The following is a 23,707-nucleotide window of genomic DNA, read 5'->3' on the forward strand; positions in this document are numbered from 1 at the left end:
TATATTTTACTCTCTTATACACTTATTTTCGGATGGTAAGTAATCTCGTCGGTTAATTCATATATAGTCACTAATCATCTAGCACCTGGTACATCAAATCCTGCTGATAGTAACCGGATGTAGGCATGGTAACAAATCATTTTTTTCCGTTTGGCTGCGGAAATGCATGGTAACAAATTACACATTCATAATCTGCAGGTACTGCGTACTATTATTCGGTGATGGCCAGCTATAATGCGCTATCACCAAATCGTCATGCATGCATGGAATCCTTTCATTGAAATTATACTACCCTCCATATATATACTGCGGCCAGAGGGATCCATGGCCGCTGCCTCTCACTTCTCATACTTCATTCGGTTCCCAGAAGCTGAAGACCAAACATGAGAGGGGGCGTGTGCATGGTCCCTCTCTTGTTCATCGGGTGCCTTGTCGCGGTCGGGCAGTGTAAGCATAACACCGACCGTCTTATCGCATACATTCTCGCAGCAAATTTATCAGTCTTGCATAAACCGATGCCTCCAGTTGTACCTCTCCGTTTCTTGTTACTCCGTATACTAGGTTTGTCTTAAGTTAAATTTATGTGTAGTGATCTAACAAACACTACATATATTTATATTGTGTGTGATGATATATATGTAGGTGGTCTTGTGGCTGCAAGAAGCAACCAAGAACATGGTGGCAACATAACCGCGAACGCCAGCGCTGTGGATCCGTCGTCGAATGAAAGCAAGCTCACCCTCAAATGGTGTGTCAAGAGGCACTGCGGTCATAGTTGGTTCGTTATTAAAATCTGTCACTGCTGTGCCACGCTGCCGGGCAGCCCGTGTTGGCGTAGTATAGGCGAATGCCAAGCAAATTGCCCAACTTGTGATCCTTATTGCCCGCCTGCATCAGCAATGGAGCTACACGCATAGAGGGATGCATGCTTACACACAGGCGTGCCGTGCCTTGCTCGCCACTATTACTTTCCGTTCCAAATTACTTGTGGCTAGATACATGTGTATCTAGATAAATCTAAAACAAGTAACTCGGCACGGAAGAAGTATTGCATAATGCTTGATCAGTGTTGTTGAGATGAAACAACGTGCTGGTGTACACTGTCTTTTCCACCTACTAGTCCATGTGCAATGAAAAATTATACTCCAGTATGAGTTAATGAACGACCAATTTGGGTAAACCCTGCTGACCTTTTGGCATTGTGTTCTCCCTCGATCGAACCCCCTTATTCGTAGTACATCTATTTACAGAGCAAGTAGTAGTAGTATATAACAAGCAGCTGATGCAAATCAATGTGGTCATGGAGAACAAATCCATAAGAGTTATTCGGCCGGTGCTGCTTCTTCTAACGGGACTGACATGGTCATCTTCATCCTGGAAGTCGTCCCCAAGAAAGCCATCGTGACCATCGCTTCTCTTCGTGCTCGCATCAAACCTCCTTGCAAAGAGCATCCTCCTTGCAAGCACCATCAAGGTTGAGATCACTTAGCAGGTGCTCCACCCCCTTGATTCAGGCTATCGCCACCGTAGTTGCCAGGACCCAGGAGAAGCATTTTTGTATCCACCAGCACCCCCTCTGTAATAAAATCAAACGAACAGCAATTCATCGAGTGCACAGCTATCACATAAGCTGAAAAGTTTTAAACACAAAACCTAGACGACACCAAAAATAAAAGAATGCCCACAGGTCAGCTATACACATACTCCAACCAGTAGAATAAAAGAATGCTTACAGGCCCAGCCAGGAAAAGGGAACATATTAGGAAATGAACCAGCATGCAATGATTATACAAGACCAATCAAGTTACTGACGAAAACCACTCAAATGGATTATGGATATCACAGACGCCTCTGAAACGGAAGTGCTAATATAACATTGTTCCTATTCATAAAATTAGATCAGGGCACAAAAAAAAACAAGCTGTGTAACAAGTGGACATCATTAAAGAGGGACTCATCCAGCTGGTAGCACAAACAACTTGATAACATACCAGCCTCCAGGAAAAAATACCAAAAAATCTACAGTTCACGGTGTGCAACATTAGACGAACAATAATGAATCACACCAATTCATTTATTGCACATCTATCACATAAGCTGAAAAGTTTTGAACAGAAAATCTCTATGAGACCAAAAATCATACTGATGTTTAAAAGTCTAACCATAATCTAATATAATGCAATAGGTAGCATACAGTAAACCAGAAGATGACAGGAACAACACTGCTATTCTCTTACCAAAAACGCAGACCAACTGATTGCCACCGGTAATGACACTCGCGATATTTCTATTACTCATCCATCCTTGGAAGAACAAGTTAGGCTATTCAAAAATGACAAATCCATTCAAGTTAGCAACAGCAAGATACCTCCTCGACGGCACCCTCAGGCCCAAGCCCCAAGGTGGCCGACTTTGGCCTCGCAAGCCTCGTCAACCGTTGCGACACGCACGTCTCTGTCCCGCGAACGCAGCACTTTTGGGCACACCGCACTGGAGGTTTGGATCACCGAGAAGTGTGATGTCTACAGCTTCGGCATGCTCCTCCTGAAGATCGTCAAGCATGGTAGTAACCAAGATGTCGATGCCACGCCGAAGAGCAGCCAGCAATGGTTCCTCATGGTCGCATGGACCAGGTACGAAGCTGGCGAGCTGATGGAACTCATGGTGGCAACAGTCCGCCATGAATCGCGTTGCAGAGGGCTGGTGGAGAGGATGTGCAAAGTGGTGTTCTAGTGCGTGCAGCCGAGGCCGTCAATGAGCGTGGTGGTCAAGAACTGAAGATGCTCGAGGGCAAGACGGAGATCACTCCGCCTTCCAACCCATTCCGCAGTATCTCATGGAGCCGGTGGCGAACCTGCGGATGGCAATGGCGAACGATGTAAACACAGCATCATCGGTTTCAAAAAATGTCATCTTGTTTTGACCTTTGGCGTCTCCAGTATTACCACAGAAGAAATGAAATGCAATCCTGCATTTCCTTCCATATGCGTACCCACCCATATCAATCATCTACAGGTCATGAAAGAACCATACTGAGAATTGCACTGAACAAATCCAAAGCACGCACTCAAAATGCACTACAGAATTCAGCCTAATTACTAGCATATACAGTATATTATAGATAACCAGGTTGATAAACATAGATGATGCTGAGGACTTCGTATGTACCTTAATCATGACACTTGTGTGATAATAAGGTAAGATGATGGTGGTTTGGATGTGGAGGAGTAGGCGGCAGCATCTGTTGATGCAGGAGATGTAGCATGGAGTAAACCCGCCCTCTGTCAGGGTGGCATCCATCCCATGACATGAAGCTGTGAGCATTGCACCCCACCTGCACTATGCTGTGTCCGCCAGTCACCCCTACTCCCCTCTCCCTCATCAGCTGTCGCATCCGCGCTGCCGTCTCGCCAGCGCCGGGCACGCCCATCGACATCAGGTACCCCGCCGCATTGCCCGGCTCCAACTCCAGGACGCGGCAGGCAGCATCACGTCCAACACTCGAGTCGCTGCTGTAGCCTCTGCAGGCGCTTAGCAGCGCACTCCAGGCTGCTGGACTGCTGCTGGTGGATATCCTCTCCTCGATGACCCTAGCGGCCCCCTCAAGGTCCCCTGCACGCGCGAGCATGTCGACGACGCACGATAGGTGCTCCACCTGTGGCTCAACCGAGTGTGTCGCCGTCATCCTCTCGAAGCAGGCCACGCCCTCCTCTACCAGACCTCCGTGCGCGCATGCCGACAGCACGGCCAGCATCGTGACACCGTTCGGCATGATGTCCCATTCCTGCTCCATCCTGTCGAGGAGGGCGAGGGCATCACGTGCGCGGCCATTCATCCCCAGAGCGCCAATCATGGAGTTCCAGGTGAGCACGTCCCTTCGCGGCATCGCATTGAACACCCTCGTCGCCGCAGCCAGGTTGCCGCATTTACCATACATGTCCACCAGAGCGTTGCTGACGTCCCGCTCCAAGGCTAGCCCACTCCTGAGCGCCATGCCGTGGGCGCATCTCGACGCTGCCATCTCCGCACAGTCTGTGCATGCCTCGAGGACGCTCAGTATGGTGACCGAGTTGGGCGTCTCCCCGGCCTCCCTCATCACGACGGCGCACGCGATCGCCTCGCCAGGCCAGCCGTTGTGGACGCATCCAGCGATGACGGTGCTCCACGTGACGATGTTCCTCTCAGGCATGCCGCGGAACAGCCTGACCGTGTGCTCAAGCAGGCCGCACTTGGCGTATGCGTCCAGCAGGGCGTTCAACAGAGGCAGGCCTGTCGAGGACAATAGGAGCCCCCTCCTCACGGCCGCGGCATGGACAGACCGGCACCACATGGCCTGGCCGCCCTCGAGCCTCTTGCACAGCTGAAGCAGCACCACCAACGTCGTCTCATCGAAGCCGATGTCGCTGCCCTCTTTCAGCAAGGACGAGGAGGAGGCAAGAAGGTCTAGCGCGTCGGTGGCACGGCCGGTGCGCGCGAGTCCGGAGAGCATGGTGTTCCAGGACACCACGTTCCTGCTCGGGGTCATGTCGAACACCTTCTTGGCGGACTGCAGGTCCAGGCACCTGGCGTACATGTCGACGAGCGAGTTGGCGACGAAGACATCGCAGCCCTGCAGCCCACGGCGCTCCATGAGGGCGTGCAGGGAGGCCCCGAGCGCCAGGTCCTCGAGCTCGGCGCAGGCGCGGAGCGCGACGACGAGGACGACCCCGTCCGGCTCCGGTGCGTCGTCGCCGCCAGCGAGCATGTCCCTGAACATGCACAGGGCCTGGGACGCCGAGCCCCCCGCGAGGTGTGCCCGCATCATGGAGGTCCAGGACGCGACGTCCCTAAGAGGCATTTCGTCGAACAGCTTCGCCGCGGCAAGGGAGTCGCCGGATGTTGCGTAGGAGGCGAGCAGCGAGTTGGGGACGGTGCAGCCCCCCGGGCGGAAGTAGGCCGTCTTGAGGAGGCAGGCGTGCACGGCGGTGGTGGGGTGCGGCGCGGGCGCGGGCGCGCGGCGGAGGAGGGCGAGGAGGGTGGCCGGCGTGGGCGGGAGGTGGGCTGCGTTGTAGGTGACGGGGGTCGAGGGGCAGCAGAGGTGGGCGACGGCGAGGTCCGGGACTGCGGCGCCGAGGCTGCGCCGCACCGCCGCCGCTGCTGCCGTTCCGATTGCCATTCCGACGGACAGAGAGACAAGTGTAGCAGAGACGGACGCAGCAGCATAGCACAGGCCTTTCTGTGCACCGTCGGATCTCATTTCCATGGCTCGAGTTAATTGCACGGAAAGAAAGTACCACATCGTTGTAACGGGTATCACTAGTCACCTTTTTTCATGTCAGTAACATCTATGCGCCTAATTGTTGCAAAATGGTCTCAGCATGGTATAATCTCGTATTGACACTGTATTTGATCGCACGGCCCCATCTGTCAGGTGACACACTGGCCAACCAGCGCGTGCCGCTTCGCTGACTAGGACGAGGCCGGCTCGGTCAGTGTAAATGGCTGGGCTGGGTCGAACCAAGCCGCCCACCTCACTCTCGGCCTTGAATCCAGCCTCGCCCTCCTCTCTCTGATTCGCTATCGGCCGCCGCACAGTCCACCATCACCGCCACCCCGCCATGGTGTATGAGGACGAGAGTAGCAACGACTACTCTAGCCTGTTGTACATCAACTCCTCCAACAACGGCATGAAGTACCTGGTGAGTGGTGGATGTAGGGTTAGGGTTATGTTTTCTGCTTTGGGGATTGAGGGGATTCGATCTTTGATTTGGGGATTTTTGTTCATTTTGCACCTATAGATCCCTGCTAGCATTGAAGGCGAAGAGTACATGGGCATTGAGGCAGGACCCATTGTTCCTTGCGAGCACCATCGTCTGCCAGCTGAGAGGCGTATTGCCTTTGAGGCATTTGACATGGGCAGGAGGTTCTTAGTTTGTGCTTAGAAAGTAAGATTCTGCACAATCTCTGTTAGTTGTATTAAAATTGATAGTATACATGCTCCTGTTCAGATGGTGTGTAGAGAAGTCCAGCGCAGATGCAATGCACATGCTCATGTTCTTTAGTTTAGCCATTTCTTAGTAGTACTAATGATCATTATTAAGCCATTTAGTAGTACTGATGCTCATCATTGGAGTAGGCAATTGCTGATGCACTTCTTGTATATTTAATTTGGCCAGAAGATGTTAATTTTATAATTGGCCAAGAGCTTAGTTTGCAGTGCAGATGATCATTGTTTAATTGGGGAGCTTAGTGATTGTTTAGTGTCAGATGCTCAAAATTCAGTAAGTGTTTAGTGTCAGGTGTTCATTCTTTAATTGGACAGCTTAGTGATTGTGTCACATGCTCAAAGTTCAGTTATTTTTTAGCGTCAGATGCTCAAAGTTGAGTTATTGTTTAGTATCAGTTGCTTAAAGTTTAGTGTGCTTTGTAGCTGCTGTACTTTTTGTAAAGTTCATTGCTTAAATAATTTGTCTAGGAGGTTGGTTTGCAGTGCACATATTTGGTTGTTCTTTAGTTTACTTAGGGTTAGTGTAGTGCACATGTCATTGTTTACTGCAGTTATTCTGTTGTTCTTTATGTCATTATTAATTGTAGTTTTGATGGAATTGATGCTTACAATAATTTGTCCTATGTCAATTGGAAATCACTTAGATAGTTGAATGGGTTGACCCAGAGTGGGAGATGTATGAAGACAGAAGGAGTGATAGGAAGAAGGGTAACCTGGAGAGTTCATTTACTATTTGCCATTTGACAGAAGAGATTGCCTTTGCTGCTGCTTTCACCCTACCTGGAGGATACAGCAATGGTGCTGGAAGCGAGGGACTTCCCGTCATGGCTCGCAAGGTTGCATTTCAGGCATTCCTGATCTCTGATACCTTAGCGATGTGCTCTTCATTTGCTGCCGCCTTCATATGCATCATGGAAAGGTGGGAGGATTACGAGTTACTATAGATCCTTTACTAAGAAGCTCATGTGGTTTGCATATGTGGCAATTACCACAACCTTTTCAACTGGTTTATATACGGTGTTGGCCCCACATCTCCACTGGTTGGCCATTGCAATTTGCATTACTGTAGCTTTGTTGCCCATTCTGACGAAGCTACTGGGCGAATGGCCTGTCTTGAGGCTTAGGTTTCGGCTGGGAAAAACTTTCAACTATGATCTCCTTGACATTGTGTGACCTCAGATATTTGTCTTCTGGTCCTTGTAACATTTTGTTATCTATCTGTAGTTGACACTGTTTGGCTACTCATATAGAATTGTTCGCTTATCATGAAAAAATATTGTATTATTATTCTTGTATTCAGCTCAAATTTTGGGACGGAATGTGGTCATGTTATTCTTGTATTCCACTTAAAGTAAATGCAGTGATTCGGTCTCTAGAGATAATTCATGCCATCTGCAATGGCAGTCGCCATAGGTTATCTACATCTGAAAGACCAGAGTTGTCAAGAAACCATACAAAAAGATGCTAAAAGCACCACAGAAAAGTATCGCCTCGTCTGCATCCGAGCCAGACGGATCGTCTGCGGCATCTGGAGCGTGAGGCATTAGGGTCGAGGCAAAACGCGGCGCAGAAGATCCGAGGCTGCGGGACAAATCCAGCGCAGGCCCATCATGCCGCGATGATGAGGTGGGCCCAGCCGAATCCGCGCCGGATCAAGCGGCAGGAGGCAGGGCTGGATCGGTATTGGAGCCCGCGCCTGGCGCCAGACGGGGCTGCGCCCCGGTCGGCGGGCGGCGCTCGTAGTGGAGGGGCCCAACAGCGGCCCAACGGGTCTCGGCGCGCTGCGTGGGGGTGTCCGAGTGGTGTAGGCCGGAGGGAGCATCCGGGCCAGGGGCGGGGCGCCGCATGGCGGATGTGGAGCCGCGACGGGCAGGCGACACGGGATCCTACGCACTGCCGTCCTGGTGCGGGCCAGATCCCGAGAACGATCCGCTGTCAGTCTGTAGGGGAATGGATCTCGAGGAGGATCTGCTCTCCAATTCTGGACACATAAAATGTGTCGTGTTGGGAGCGCTTTCTGCATCATTTTTGCTGATTTCTGCACCTGTTTCTTCATAGTTATCATCATCTGCATCATCACACAACTCAGAGACGTGGTTATGAGCATTAGTCAACATTGAGTCACTACAATTATTTTCCCCTTGGGTGATTCCGGTAAGGCTAGAGGGCAAGAGAAGAATCTCTTTGCGAAGGAGAGCTCCGGCATTGGGATGAAGATCGGAAAAGGGAAACTTAGTCTCATCAAAAACAACGTCTTGAGAGATGTAGATGCGACCAGTAGAAACATCAAGGCACTTGACACCTTTGTGTTAAGCGCTATAACCAAGGAAAACACATTGTTTAGAGCAAAACATGAGCTTGCGAGGATTGTAAGGACGAAGGTTGGGCCAACAAGCGCAACCAAACACACACAGAGTGGTATAGTCCGGTTTAGTGTGGAGGAGATGCTCAATAGGAGTTTCATAGTTGATGACACGACTAGGTAGCATATTGATAATGTGAACAGCTGCAAGGAAGCCTCATCCCAAAACTTAAGGGGCATGGAGGCACCAGCCAACAGTGCTAGACCAACTTCAAGTATGTGTCTGTGTTTGCGTTCAGCAAACCCATTTTGCTGGTGAGCGTGTGGACAAGATGAAGGAAATATGCCCTAGAGGCAATAATAAAGTTATTATTTATTTCCTTATTTCATGATAAATGTTTATTATTCATGCTAGAATTGTATTAACCGGAAACATAATACATGTGTGAATACATAGACAAACAGAGTATCACTAGTATGCCTCTACTTGACTAGCTCGTTGATCAAAGATGGTTATGTTTCCTAACCATAGACATGAGTTGTCATTTGATTAACGGGATCACATTATTAGGAGAATGATGTGATTGACATGACCCATTCCATTAGCTTAGCACCCGATCGTTTAGTATGTTGCTATTGCTTTCTTCATGACTTATACATGTTTCTATGACTATGAGATTATGCAACTCCTGTTTGCCGGAGGAACACTTTGTGTGCTACCAAACGTCACAACGTAACTGGGTGATTATAAAAGTGCTCTACAGGTGTCTCCAAAGGTACTTGTTGGGTTGGCGTATTTCGAGATTAGGATTTGTCACTCAGATTGTCGGAGAGATATCTCTGGGCCCTCTCGGTAATGCACATCACCTAATGCCTTGCAAGCATTGCAACTAATGAGTTAGTTGCGAGATGATGTATTATGGAACGAGTAAAGAGACTTGCCGGTAACGAGATTGAACTAGGTATTGAGATACCGACGATCGAATCTCGGGAAAGTAATATACCGATGACAAAGGGAACAACATATGTTGTTATGCGGTCTGACCGATAAAGATCCTCGTAGAATATGTAGGAGCCAATATGAGCATCCAGGTTCCGCTATTGGTTATTGACTGGAGACGTGTCTCGGTCATGTCTACATTGTTCTCGAACCCGTAGGGTCCGCACGCTTAACGTTATGATGGCAGTTTCATTATGAGTTTATATATTTTTATGTACCGAAGATTGTTCGGAGTCCCGGATGTGATCACGGACATGACGAGGAGTCTTGAAATGGTCGAGACATAAAGATTGATATATTGGACGGCTATATTCGGACACCGAAAGTGTTTCGGAGAAGTTTCGGATAAAACCGGAGTACCGGGGGTTACCGAAACCCCCCAAGGGTTAATGGGCCTCATGGGCCCAAAGTGGAGAAGAGGAGGGGCGGCCAGGGCAGGCCGCGCGCCCCCTCCCCCTCATGGAAGGCTGCACTATCAGCCACTTCGAAAAGGAATTATTTCAGGTACAGTATATGCATGTGATGCTGATTGTTGGTGCTAATGCTGCTTGGGTGACTTAAGAACCTGAACTAGGTCTGTGAAGCGAGGAAGAACAATTTGGCTTGCTGGGTTCAGACTTCAGAGACTAGTAGCCTCTTGTGTTTGTTTCCTTGCATGTTCGTGCCGTTGCAAATTCAAACATTGTCATCCTTGCCTCCACCACCCCACGTCCAGCATCCTTGCCAAGAACGCATCGGCCGCCGTACAGCTCCGGCGACAACAAGTCACATGCGGCCACTGCCCGTCTGTCCCCTCGGCCCTCCAGCACCACCTGCAGGAAAAGGAGCAGGGGCGTCCTGCAGGCAGAAGAGGCCATCTTCATCATCTCCTCTTGGTGCCAACCAGCAGATTCAGGTGGGAGGAGGAACAGCTCGAGGGAAACAGCAGCAGCCACTGGCGGTGGTGGTGGGGAATCAATAGAATTTGTCAGTGTATGAGCAATCATATAAGATGATAAGCATATGCTCTTCCTATCTCATCTTCTTTGATGAAAGCCTTTTCTCTCCCTGACAGGAATTCTTCTCTTCAACTATCACAAGAATGATATACGTATATACCAACCAACGTTTGCTAGTTGCTGCATACGTATTATATTTGATCGGACTTGGGAAAAGAACACAAAATTGAGCTGGCTACTACATAACATCCAAACAACTAACAGTGGAAATATTTTGTTTACGCAGATAGACCGAGTCTCAAAGCACAGGACTACTTGATTGATGCCACATAAAACATATATGCTCGCTACGCTCACCTCGAGATCTGCATCCTCGCATGTATTCCCGGCTGCATTTCACTTTTTGTTGTTGTAAACACACCTGGCGTTACGCATTAATTTCCAGTAGGTGCCGTCATGTTCTTCTTGGTCCAGATGAACTCTTGACGGTTCAGGCCGGTTCACACCCGGCTGGATTTTCCATGGGCATTTGGCAATGCCCCAAAAATATGCCCCGGCAATAGAATCCCATTCCAAAACTAGCATGTTGCTGCAGCATCAACAACTCAAATGGTTCTTTACAAGTATATCAGGAACTTGCTTGCAGTCAAGCAGGAAGCCAGTAGCTCTTTGTATCGTCTCTTGGAACCTGCAGATGAGCAAGTCAAGCTCACATCTGTTCTACTACACTAGCGTCCTTCAAAGCACCGCTGGATATAAGCTCTGTCAATGCTATTTCATCGGCTCGGCCGATCTCACATGGCACATTGGCCTTTGCTTTATATCCTCAGCCACGATGTACTACCTGAGAGAAACAAGATAAGCCGTCAGATTCACAAAGAAATGGAGATTGATGTGACGATGAATTCTTTAAATTCACAGGCAGTCAACATGATCTTCCGTAGAATCATCGTACAACTAAACTGCAATCTGTATATAGCAAGGTTTGACAAGTCAGTGATGCTGGGATTTCAATAGCAAGGTTATTTTAAGGGTTCTCTGACTTTATTTAAATCATATATCGCCACTATTGCAAGAAAAATTGTACCTCTCTTGAGGGAAAGAACAGTACATGCTCCACTAGGACTGATGATAAATACATAGAGGAAAGCTAAATACATGTTACGAATAATCACCTCAGCAAGCTCACTTTTCGTCAACAACTCATGTAGTTGTTTTAAAGGGTCCCTTCTTCTGAATTTTTATCAGCATACTCTCCTTCTGAACAAAAAAAGAGCACATGGGTTTTCAGAACTAGTTTTTGTGCAAAATTTTGGAGTGGTTTCGGTTTTATTGTATTTCACTTACAATAGACAGAGTGAAACCTTGGCAAGTGGCAATAACTTGCATCGAGCAAAACAGAAGACACTGCTGCACCCACCCATCAAGTTTAACTACAGGGTGAACTAGCAGTGCATCCATCTACAAAAACGCAAGTGCATCCAAATAGATTCCCAGTGAATCCCCTTTATTGCCTCATGCCTTTGCTACGTGTGGGTTAGGTCATAACCTGCAATGAATAAAATAGATAGCATGATGTTATAATGTGCGAAATATCAACAGCCAAGCATGGCCAAATAGTTGATCCAACACCTGCCGTTACCTCTGGATTCAATAAAATAAATAAGGCTGAGACAACTAGCATTAAGCATTAGAAGGAAAACAAAACTGAAGGACAGCAAATACAGCACTAATCTTCAACATAAAATAAATAAGGCTGAGACAACAAAGCTATTTTCTGAATACCATTTTCAGATTCTGAATCCAATTGTTTCACTGCAGGATAACCATAATTGCTAATATTTGAACTTGCAGGATAACCGCTATATGTTCAGGAAAAATACAGGGTTATGTATGCATCACTTGGAAGTGGATTGCTTAGCTTCTCCTGCTTGTAAAGTGGAAGCATTTTATGCTTTGTGCTACATGCAGCTTTCCTTTTACATGTCCATGACTGGCTATTGGCCCATAACCAAATTTATCATGTTTTCTCTGCCCAAAGGGTGTTGCCACTTTGCTTGTTTGATTAGAATATTGAAATGCATTATGATTAATTAATGGTTCATTGCACGGCAGGGCATTTCAACGGAACATGAACCAGAGACTAGCAGTTTTCACACACTGATTACTGTCAGATGGCCAAGCTATTGCTCAAGTGGTTCCAAGATAAAATTCATGAAGCCTCGCTTTTCTAGCTTATCATCCCCGTAGTTTCCACATGTAACCCCCTCAACACATTTTTTTCAATCGGTGCTTCAAAGCCATTCTTCTAACAGCCTTGGAACCGCCCTCTGCTAATGGCATTAAAAGAAAAGAAGATCAAAGAAGTAGATTCAAGATACAGTACACCCTGACCCTACTCTATTGCTACTTGATGATAGTTGTGCAGAGAAAAAACTCCTATAAATCGGCGCAGAACGTTGTAAATCGATGATGTGGGACCAAAAGCGATCCAGCACAGCTGGTCTTACCCGTAGCAGAGCCGGCCTACGTCCCGTCCCGCTCCGGCGCGCATCCCCTCGCTGCTGCACGAGTCTCCGGCGTGAGGAACGACGGCGACGAGACGAAGCGCGACCCCCACGCCCTCCTCCTCCTCTCACGGTGGCCGCCGGTGGTGCTCTTCTCCGCTGCTCACTGAACTCGAACGGATCCCACGCACTCCGCGCGTGATTCTCGACATTCTTTTACCGTGGATTGATCGAATCTTGCTGGCGGAAGGACGCAGGTACTCGCCGTCACCGGGCTGGTGAGCCGGGATCTACGTCGAGAAGAATGCCTACGACCTGCATCACGTCACACTAAGCACGCAGGTTATTCCTGCACTGCAACTAGCGTTCTGCCGCAGCCTGCAGGCTACAACCGCGTCAGTTTATTCAGATCATTGCTCTGCTCGCTTCTCAGTTCTGAAAGATGGAAAATTACCGCATGGATATGGTGGGAATTATTGTTGCGTTAGCTAGATTATTGCACTAGGTAGGTAAGTGGAGAGGAGAAACAATATGTTCTTTAGCGGATGCAAGCCTGTTCATGCTTGAATTGGACCAAGAGTTTATGTTCTTTAGTGGAGAGGAGAAACATGTCTCGTTTGGGGGACGCAGCTTTGGGCTAGCTAGTACTGTCAGTGCTTGCTCTGCGCTTGCCATTATACTGGCGGCAGGAAAGAACATGAGTATGCATATCGAAGTGCTGCGGAGTGAGGCGCGTTGGTGGTCGACGCGCTGATTGATGTGTACTGTAAGTGTCCCAGGCTCTCACTCTGCTTTGGAGATATTTATCGGTAGCTGAATAAAAGCTCTGGATGGTTCCACTTCTGCGCTTTATCAGGACTTCTGCCAATATTCTCAAAGGAGACATGTTTATTTTCTTTGACCCATTCTTCAATGGGTCTCTGCAGCTGGAACAGAATTAACATGTCATATATGAATATGATTCTACCCCCCAGCAATTTCAGACTGATTTCCCTTTTTAACTGCTCTGTAAAGCGGATTACAAAGGTTTTTGGCGGGTAGGCTTCAGGATCTAATCACTTTGCTGGTGGCTACTGATCAATCTGGTTTCATCATCTTTGTCGAAAAAGCCTGGTTTCATCAAGAAAAGATCCATAGCCGACAACCTCCTGTGTGCGATGGACCTTATACAAACTTGCAGGAAAAGACAGAAGAAAGCCTTGGTCCTCAAACTTGACTTCACCAAAGTGTTTGACGCCGTATCATGGGAGGCTTTATTTGCCATCCTGAGAACATGAGGATCTTATAAGCAGGTGGGTTTTGTGGATGATTTCTCTGCTAACGACTTCCAAAACTGTTGTTCTTTTAAATGGGGTCTCGGGCAACTGGATTGACATTCACAGTCTCTTTTCATTTGTAGCGGAGGCAAGTTTAAAGAGGAGCTACGGTGGATCTTGCATAGTTCGAAGAGAAAGAGATGGAACAGTTTTTAGAACTGGGTAAAAAAAAATCCATTAAGGGCCTTGTTTCCATTTTCATGTATCCTGAGCTAGTCAGTGGAGCTTTCTGCTTGTTTTTTCGTTGTTTACCTCTTTGGGGCTAGCTCAGACCCCTGTTGTAGGTTTTATTCTGCTTCTTTCTTTTCCTTGTACATTTATATTTGAAAAACAATAAAAATACACACAGCAAAGTCGTGTTGTTTCTGGTCAAAAAAACTTATGGAGGTTTATTGTTTTCATTTGTTCACTGTATTTTATGAATTTTTAATAACTTTTCATACTTCCCGGTAGCTGTACGTTGCTCCAATACATAGTAAAATATCACAGGATAGATGTCACAACCTTTCTCCTAATGATTCATTGAATGATCCTTTTCTTACCGATAAATTGTTGTAACTGGGAGGCTTGTTTCATAATATAACTGCAGAAGGTTTCTAGCACACAATGATGTGCCATCGAATCATTTATATTCTGATCCGTAGCTGTTTTCATACCCCAAATGCAGTTTTATAACACTTTGCTATCAGAAATTTACTTAGCAACACCAAAATATTATCAGGAACTTCTCAACAACAAATTTAAAACCTAAAGATCCATTGACGTGCCCGGATTTTGAAAAGTAAGTACTGTTCCAGGGTTTAGTGTTGTTGCTTCAGTCCGCGATTCCTTAAAAAGCAAGCTATTGGTTAGCGAGTTATAGATGATATATTAGTTGACTTCTGTTGTCAGAGAATATTTTAAATTAGTTAACCATAACAAGGATTTATGAAAGCTTATATTCCACAAAGACATTATTTTGCATAAAACTCATCCGCCCTTTCAACTGAGTCAAAGTGTTCCCCAAAATCAAACAGTCGTATCATGTCTATCTGCAAAGAAATCTAATCAGTTTTGTAATTAAATATTCTGTGAGAACAAAAGGGTGACCTCAGCTCATTCACTTTTCCTGTACATTATTAGTTTCAAATCTACAAGTTGTCAAGAGGCAGTTTGCCCTTTGTATATATGTACCTTTGGCCATGCCGAACAGCCTTCCCTGTACTTTATCTGCCCAAATATATATTCAAACAATATTTTACACATATTACTGGTCTAGTTGTCAAACTAGATTATGGCTGAAATTTTAGTGAAAGCAATGTTTAGGTGTATGTTAAGGTCTGCAAGAGAAAGTCCTCAACTTTTCTGTTGCAACTACGACAAACAGACAAAGAACCGTTCTTTGTCGCTATAATCGCTGATCCTTGCCACTGGAGACGGGCACGCCCATGGATAAGAAATGAGAGTTCATGTGCATATAGGCTGCTTGATCATCATGATCCAGATTCCAGAATCTTGTCCGACTGGAGTCAAAACTGGAAGATTCAAGCCCATGGCCCCACACTCAATATAATAGTTATGCACGGGGGCAAATTCAATGGGGATCATCACTCATATACTGTCTGTAGGAGTGATCCTGTTAGAGCTGTAAGTTTCAAGATATGCTTCATAGTTCATACTGATTAAACTTGCCCAAGTCTTGTAGCCATTTTGATTGGACACTTCAGAACAAAATAAGAAGCTCAGATGGAAATGGTTGCACTTCCACACAAAACCCTGGTAAGGTCTCCCTTGCAGATTAATGAGATGGAAAGGATCTTCACCTTGGAAGCAGTTCTAATCTTGCACATGTGCATCTGCAGATCCCCATCTGCTGCAATCTGTACCTGTCAAGTTCAGAGGGAAAAAAGGATGGTCGCAGAATTCTTGGTAAATGATTCACCTGCAAGGTGTAATCTGCCACACAATATAGAAGATCAATGATGACTGCAAACACAACTTCTTCTCGTGGGGGTCACCAGAGCATCTTGTCTCATCGCCCTCAGGTTGTAGGCAGTTGGAGTTTGCTTGTATCCTGTACTAATTAACTTGTGTGTTCTCCCTGCATATCCTCGGAAAAAGATATTTTCCAATTCGCTCATCCAACCTTAGCCACTCTAGAAATGTTGACAACTGCTACACAATCTGTCATCCAACCGTGGCCACTCTAGAAATGTAGACATCTGTTACACAATTGGACTTGCTACCTAGTGTAGTGGTTCTTACAACTTCTGAAAAAGTGGTTTGTTACATGTTATCCACACATTAGACTCCAGATAGTCATATCATGGCTACTTATTTGTGGAGTATCTAGACCACCTCATCTTGAAGATGATCGCAGCTCAGATTTTGACATATGGACATCACGATACCAACTACTCCTATTTCCATAGGCAGCCGTAGCAGTCAGTGTGATAAATTCAGTGAGCATTCTGCCTTGCTGTACGGGTTTTGTTACAGTAAGAATTGTCTCTTACCGATAAGCTTATCATTTCTTAAGGAGAGATAACTTTCCAAGCAATCTTTTGACAAAGCATATTCTGTATTATTTATGCAGAGCACAATTATTGATCAAATTAATGATAATCCTCTATTAGTTGAATAAATTGTTTGGCTTTCAACCATGCCTTTTCTTGGAAGGGCAAAACCAGTAATTTTGTTAAGAAAAGACAAAGCGTTTTAGCTTTCTATTGCACTAGTTGCATAAAATATTTGGTTTCCAACCATGCCTTTTCTTGGAGGCCTTAAGAAAAGAAAACGTCTTAAAGCTTCCTAATGTGTGGGAGAAACACAAATGTCATAATAGCTCATAATCATGCTCCTCTGAGAATCTCCTATTTTTGAATGTCAAAGTGATAGTTTTGTGGACCTCGGTTGAAATATGAATCTCTAGTTAATCCTCTCCATAAGAGTAGTTTCAAAGTTCAAATAGATTGCACACTTAGCCTAGCATTATAAAAAATATTTTTCAAATTATTGGAATAGAAGGAGACATGATATAATATTGGAGGTTGATGGGACAAGCATTAGATAACAATCCAATCCAAACGTGTTCTCTGATACTTAATCATGCTTGAGTTTATTTTGTCAAACTGATGATTACTTACTTGATTGGCCGACCACTTCTATATATGTGGTACTTGCTATTTGTTTCCTCTTCGCCTCATCACTCCAAGACCCCTCCCTTTCCTTGACATGGAGCTTGAGCTTAGTCTAGGCGATCTTCCAGCTCCAGTGAAGGCCAGCACCATGCCTGCGCCGGCGACATGCCAAGGAGAAGACCACGACGACCTTGCGCTAGGGCTACGAGTAACGGCTACCCAAAGAGCTGACCAAGATAACCAGAGGATAAGCATAGAAACTGCGGAGGGAGAAGAAGATAGCGACGAAGCATGCCGCGAACTGCCTGTCAGAGCAAGCCCTTTTCGCCAAGCCTCTTCACAAACAGGTGAGTTGAAGAGAATCCTGCAGAACAAGCTGTTGAATTGATCGGTTCCCCCAGTAGGGCCGTCCATACGTTGCATGTGCTCGTAGCGTCTGTCTGTAAAATTCTTTGTATGCTGATGAGTCTTTTCTCTGTACAGCGAGTGCGAATTCACGCGGGTTTGATGTGAACGCTGCTGTTCCGGTGGATGGCAGAGCATCGATAGTGAGGTCTTTGTCACCGCCGTCCATGCATATGGAGGTTCCTGTGACACAGGGAGTTGATGAGGAAGCTTCAGAGGATGAAGACAATGGAGGTGGAAGGGTGAGGAAGAAACTGAGGCTGTCCAAGGAACAATCTGCGTTTCTAGAGGGTAGCTTCAAAGAGCACAGCACGCTAACCCTAGTATGCACCTTCTGCCTACATATTTTCCTAATCGATCAAAATAAGTGGATGATATAGCTGGATTCATTCGGCATATATCCAGGAACAAAAGAGCTGTTTAGCCAACCGGCTGAGCCTTCGACCACGCCAAGTTGAGGTCTGGTTCCAAAACAGAAGAGCCAGGTATAGCAAAATTTACACACCAATAGTTTTCCCTTTTGATGTCACCATTTTCCAAAACAGAAGAGCGAGGAAATCTAACATCATGTCGTTCACAGGACAAAGCTGAAGCAGACGGAGGCGGACTGCGAGCGCCTGAAGCGCTGCTGCGAGGCGCTGGCACGGGAGAACCGTAAGCTCCAACGGGAGGTGGCGGAGCTGCGCGCCTCCCGTGCCCCGTATCCGCTCTACAATCTGAATCACCACCTGTCTGGGTTCAGCACGGTGCTCCCAGCGGGCTCATCATGTGACGCCACCACCCGTTCCACAGTCTCCGCCGTGTCATCCCCGGGACCGTCGCCGGTGTCCACCTTGTTTCCCGGCAGGCCTCACTTTGGCCCCTTCACCGTCAGCCACCCGGTGCTCCCCCTCTGCCGCCAGCCCTCGGCGACATTGTGACGTGGCTGGCTAGCCCGGCCGGCCCGTTCATGTTGCCTAAGTTATGTAAATAGTCTGTCAGCAGTGATGTACATACATAGAAAGGAGTCGAAAACCATGTATGCATCTACTTTGTAAACTCTATAGTTTAGCCAGTTTTATAACGGTAGATAAGCTCGCTTATGGTAGGTGTGGAATTTGCTATTACGTGGCTGACTTTGGAAACTTGATTTGGCTTTGTAAAATATATGATCAATGATGTGGTTTGTAGAGGTGTCATCCTGGCAATTGTCAGGAGATCTCTAATTCCCATTTGTGTACCAGTCACAGTGTAGCACATGCCATTTCCTGGTTAAACATTAACTGTGACCTAATGACTCTGCATGCTGGCTGAAAATAACAATGAAATTGATGATGCGGACCTCTGCAAATTACAATCATTGAGGCTGTATCACTGTCACTACGTATGCGTATGTGTAGGAGAATTTGCCAGTTATGAAACTTCTCTTGGTGGTTGCGTGATTGCCGGCAAAAAGAAACAAACGAGAGGGAGCATGCAACGTGTAGCAACACTGGCCAAATAATCAAACTGATGTATGGAATTCTGGGTTCCCGCCGGACGCCGTCAGCATCAAGTTGGATATGCGCCGCACACCTGTCACCTAAGTGTACACTACGTTAGAATTATGTCGATTATCTATATAGGGATATAGTTTGGACTCGGAATATGCAGAGGGTTAGGTTTTTAGTTCAAACATATGAAAGTCAGGACTATTAATGAAGTGCACTGTCGCATGGCCAAAAGAGACTAAACGAAGCTGTTGGCTAGACAGGAGATCACGAAGGGGATGGTCCGGGCGACTGTGCCAAGGGTCAGGCCATGGGGCATTGAGATGTGTCTGATGGCCATGGCCAACTTGTCGTCGATCCGTATTATGTGATTTAGTTCATGGAAGGAGCACCCATAGTCATGCTCCTAGGGTATGTATAGCGATGTTGATATATTTGGTTAACATACACGTATCATCTCCCTGTTCTTAGAAAAAACATATCATCTCTCTCATCTACTTTTAGTAATGATCTATTTGCATCTTTTGTAACACACTTTTCAATGTCAAGCATTGTAAGATAAGATAAGCTTGGCGATTACGCACGTCGAGACAAGGGGAGAGACACAGGAAGTTGACAGCGCCAGGTCTGGCTTACACCTGTTGAAGTGGACGACCAGCTACAACACTAGAGTAGCATATATTCGCACTCGAAGCTTTGATTGGGTGCTCACATGCCGCCGACGACGGCGACACGTGTGCGCGCTCGCTGTCGCAAATGATCCATCCAACGTCGACGCAAACACTTACGCGATCTGAAATCTGAACATCCAATCAATGAATAGTAGATGTTCTACAGAAAATTATTGAAGACTTTGCTTCTAGAGGTTTGCCACAACACCCTATTCTGAATAACATGCCTTGTCCGGTGCTCTAATACGCAGATGACACCCTGATTGTATTGAAAGGAGAATCTTTTTTTGAAGGGTATTGAAAGGAGAATTTAACGAAGCCAGGCTTCTGAAGGAGGTTTTGGATGCTTTTGCAAACACCAGGGGGCTGCCCATCAATATTGATGATACTGATATAGTTGCCATATCTCAAGTGTCAACAGATCAAGTAAACAATTCTCAGTTTCAAGAGATCAAGTAAAAACAATTCTACCCATAAGCAACGATGATGGTGTGGTTAGCTTTACATAAATAGACATGTGACGTCTTTTAGATCTACTAAATCACCATTGTCTTCATCTTCCTGGCCCACATCCTTCACTTGCAGTTTGTTCTTATGAATATTTAGGAATGATAGGTGTTGCATCAAATTGTAGCTTTCAGAAAACATCAAAGCAATCCAAAACCTCCTTGGAACTGAGATAGATATAGGGGATCAGGTAATACATAACCAGATGGAGTCTCAAGGAGCCTATGGAACATTCTCCGTGGCGGGGCTAAACCAGAAATATTTTCTTGATTTTGCCACTAAGCAAGGCTTAACCATATAAAGTTGTCCTTTCTCTAGCTCGAGGTCAGACCTTCCTTTGTATCCCATGGAAACCTACAACCATTCATGTCGGGTATGTCTACATAATCGAGCAATTCATGTCTGGGTTATGCTTTGGTTTCCAGTTTGTTGTTGCTTTGAACTGATAGTACTTACGCCCTCTGTTCCAGTTTGATTTAAACTGCCAAAATGTCTTATATTTTTAGGAACGGAGGTAGTACTACTTGAGAAATTGTTTTTCTGTACTCCCTCCGGTCCTTTTTACTCTGCATATTAGAATTCTCTGAAGTCAAACTTCACAAAGTTTGACCGCATTTATATGAAAAAATATCAACATCTGACATGCTAAAGTTATACAATATGAAACTTTAAGTCATGACACATCTATTGACAATGTTCAAGAAAGCGTTTTTAGGCGCCGCTTAAGCGCGCTTAAGCGCTAAGCGATAGCTAAACGCTTCGCTTCTGCCCTAGGCGGAAGTTTTAGCGTTAAGCGAAAAAAAGCGGGATTTAGCGGCCGCTTTAGCGCTGAGCGCTGGCTAAGCGGTCGCTGAGCGCGCTTAAGCATTCAAAAGGCAAGGAATGGGCCACGGACTGGAGGTAAAAGGTGGGTATAAAGGCCTGGCCCAATACTGGCCTGTTCGGCTAGGGTTTACTGGGTTAGAAGGGGAGTGGGGAGAAGAGAGCTCCAGTCCAGATGCTCCTGTTCTGCATCCAACTCAGCTCCATGCATTCTTCCTCCTCGTCCCCGGACTGGATCTGAACTACTGCTTGGGCTGGGATGGGGCTGCTGTTTGACTGCTGCTGCTGCTGCTGTTTGGTTGCTGCTGTTGTTTGGTTGCTGCTGCTGCTGCCATTTATCTTATATGCTCTAAGATAATAGTATGCATTTATGCTTGCTGTTGAACCACCACTGAACCTTATCCTTATGTGTTATTTGGCTATTTGTTGTGGTGTGTGAACCACTGAACCTCAACCCTATATGCTATTTCAGATTTTCAGTTACCTATGTGCTATATTTCATGTTTTCTTGTGCATATTATTCAGAAACAGCCAAATTCTGGCCAAATAAAAAAACGCTTAATCCCGGTTAAGTTGCGCTTAAGCAGCCATTGCTCTAAGCTGTGGCCTTCCGCTCCGCTTACGCTTACCGCTTTCTTGAACATTGTCTATTGATATTGATTTCAGATTGTGAATGTTGGTACTTTTTTCTATAAAGTTGGTCAAACTTTACGAGGCTTGACTTCAGTCAAATCTTATATGTGAACTAAAAAGGACCGGAGAGAGTACTGTAATACTCAGAGGGATGTCTTATAGCTTTGAACTAATGGTACTCTAGCAATTATTGCTCTCCTGCTACCTCAGTACTTCTCCGTCTCATAATGTAAGATGTTTTATTAACACTCCATTAGTACTCACATATAAGATTCATTGGCCTGAATTAGTTAATTGGTTATTGTTTATTGTTCAGACAATTGATTGCTCTGAATTGTTATTGTGTTATGACCTTCTAAACGTGCCGTTCCAAGCTCCATTCAATGCTGAATGTTCACAAATAAACCAACAGTTACAGTTTTATTTTGCTTCGAAAGCGGGCTAGCCTATTTGCAGTGGTCCAAAATAAATAAGTAGACCAATACGCCAAAATGTTACAAACAGATTTGGTCCTTGAATCTGTCTACCATCATCCTATTTACAGTGCACCTGTTGTGGTAGGTGACAATTACTCAAGGTAGACCAAGCCTCTGTGCGATCTAAATTTCTCCGAAGGCCCAATTATTTTTGTGCCGCAACCGCTTTATAAACCCATTTTGATTCGTGACTTGCTACTGTCTGAGAAAAGAGTGGTCGTTACTCAACTTCAAGTCTGTAAATACACTACTGCCCTATATTTGCATTTCCTTTGTTTAGGTGCATATTGTTAGACAACGTGACAGCCCTCATCGTATGTGCCAAGGGATTAACAACCGAAGCTTCTAGCGTAGGATAGACTAGAAATCTGTTATGGTTTATTTTCCTGTTAAACTAGATATCTATCTCTTAGTCTATCTCTTGTTCTCCAAGTTTGTAATCCCAACAACTTGTACGCTATCAGGGAGGTTGCGACCGTGCATATAAACACGAAGCCGTCGGCCCTGGCAAAGGCACGACGTTCCCAGCCTTTCTCACATGGTAATCAGAGCCTAACTCTTCCATTCATCTAGCCCTAGCCCTCCATCGCACCAGCTTCCGCCATGGCATCCTCCAGCTCATCCAACTCCACCCTCACCGGCCAAATTACCGAGAAGCTCACCCGCACAAACTTCATCCTCTAGCGCACACAAATCACTCCGCAGCTCAGAGGCGCGGGCGTCTATGGCTATGTTGACGGCACCACGCCGGAACCAGCCAAGACCGTCGTCACCAAGGACAAGGACGGGAAGGAGGCGACCACACCAAACCCCCTTCATCCGATCTGGTTCCGGGAAGATCAGCAGGTACTTGGTTATCTTCTGAACAATCTTTCCAAGGAGGTACTCGTGCAGGTGACCTCGATCTGCCATGCACACGAGCTCTGGACAGTGCTGGCGAACATGTTTTCGTCTCAGTCGCTGTCCCGCATCAACAACATCCGCGTCGCACTTGCGAACGCACAGAAAGGGAAACCAGTCGGTAGCGGCCTTCTTCGCGCACATGCGCTCCCTTGCCGACGAGCTTGCTGCTGCAGGCAAGCCACTCGATGACGACGAGCTCATCTCCTACATCACGGCCGGCCTCGACATGGAGTATCAACCCCTCGTCTCCGCCCTCGACGCCCGCACTCAGCCCGTCACCCTTGATGAACTGTATGCTCAGATGAGCAACTTCGATCAAAGGGTGGCGCTATTCCAGGGCACAAACTAAGGTGGTGGCGGCTTCAAGTCCTCCGCCAACGCCGCCATGCGCGGCCGAGGTGGCGGCTCACGGCCAACTTGTCGTCGATCCGTATTATGTGATTTAGTTCATGGAAGGAGCACCCATAGTCATGCTCCTAGGGTATGTATTGATATATTTGGTTAACATACACGTATCATCTCCCTGTTCTTAGAAAAAACATATCATCTCTCTCATCTACTTTTAGTAATGATCTATTTGCATCTTTTGTAACACACTTTTCAATGTCAAGCATTGTAAGATAAGATAAGCTTGGCGATTACGCACGTCGAGA

The 23,707-nt window shown here is 46.3% G+C and overlaps 2 protein-coding genes and 1 pseudogene across 6 annotated transcripts; 2 read left to right on the forward strand and 1 right to left on the reverse strand.

Moving 5' to 3' along the window:
• Positions 1-1,092: 1,092 nt before the first annotated feature.
• On the reverse strand, positions 1,093-5,195 carry LOC119290139 (pentatricopeptide repeat-containing protein At2g17210-like). 5 transcript variants are annotated; one of them, XR_005141759.1, is made up of 4 exons: positions 3,169-5,195; positions 2,946-3,009; positions 2,238-2,854; positions 1,093-1,576 (listed from the first exon to the last, which is right to left on the reverse strand). XR_005141759.1 is itself a non-coding variant. In XM_037569200.1 (2 exons), the coding sequence occupies exon 1, from the start codon at positions 5,153-5,155 to the stop codon at positions 3,170-3,172; it is 1,986 nt and encodes a 661-aa protein (XP_037425097.1). In that variant the 5' UTR covers positions 5,156-5,195; the 3' UTR covers positions 1,093-1,576; position 3,169. The 5 variants fall into 5 exon arrangements, 1 of the variants encoding a protein (XP_037425097.1); XR_005141753.1 differs by having other exon boundaries at positions 2,369-2,854; positions 2,925-3,009; XR_005141747.1 differs by having other exon boundaries at positions 2,925-3,009.
• A 12,043-nt stretch (positions 5,196-17,238) lies between these two features.
• LOC119331184 (homeobox-leucine zipper protein HOX7-like) lies at positions 17,239-18,795 on the forward strand. Its single transcript, XM_037604391.1, has 4 exons — positions 17,239-17,515; positions 17,652-17,896; positions 17,979-18,058; positions 18,154-18,795. Exons 1-4 carry the CDS (start codon positions 17,263-17,265, stop codon positions 18,491-18,493), a joined length of 918 nt encoding a protein of 305 aa, XP_037460288.1. The 5' UTR covers positions 17,239-17,262; the 3' UTR covers positions 18,494-18,795.
• Positions 18,796-23,232: 4,437 nt separating this feature from the next.
• LOC119296199 lies at positions 23,233-23,371 on the forward strand (annotated as a pseudogene).
• Positions 23,372-23,707: the final 336 nt, after the last annotated feature.

This window comes from Triticum dicoccoides, chromosome 1A (genome assembly GCF_002162155.2).
Source record: "Triticum dicoccoides isolate Atlit2015 ecotype Zavitan chromosome 1A, WEW_v2.0, whole genome shotgun sequence".
NCBI classification, from domain to species: domain Eukaryota; kingdom Viridiplantae; phylum Streptophyta; class Magnoliopsida; order Poales; family Poaceae; genus Triticum; species Triticum dicoccoides.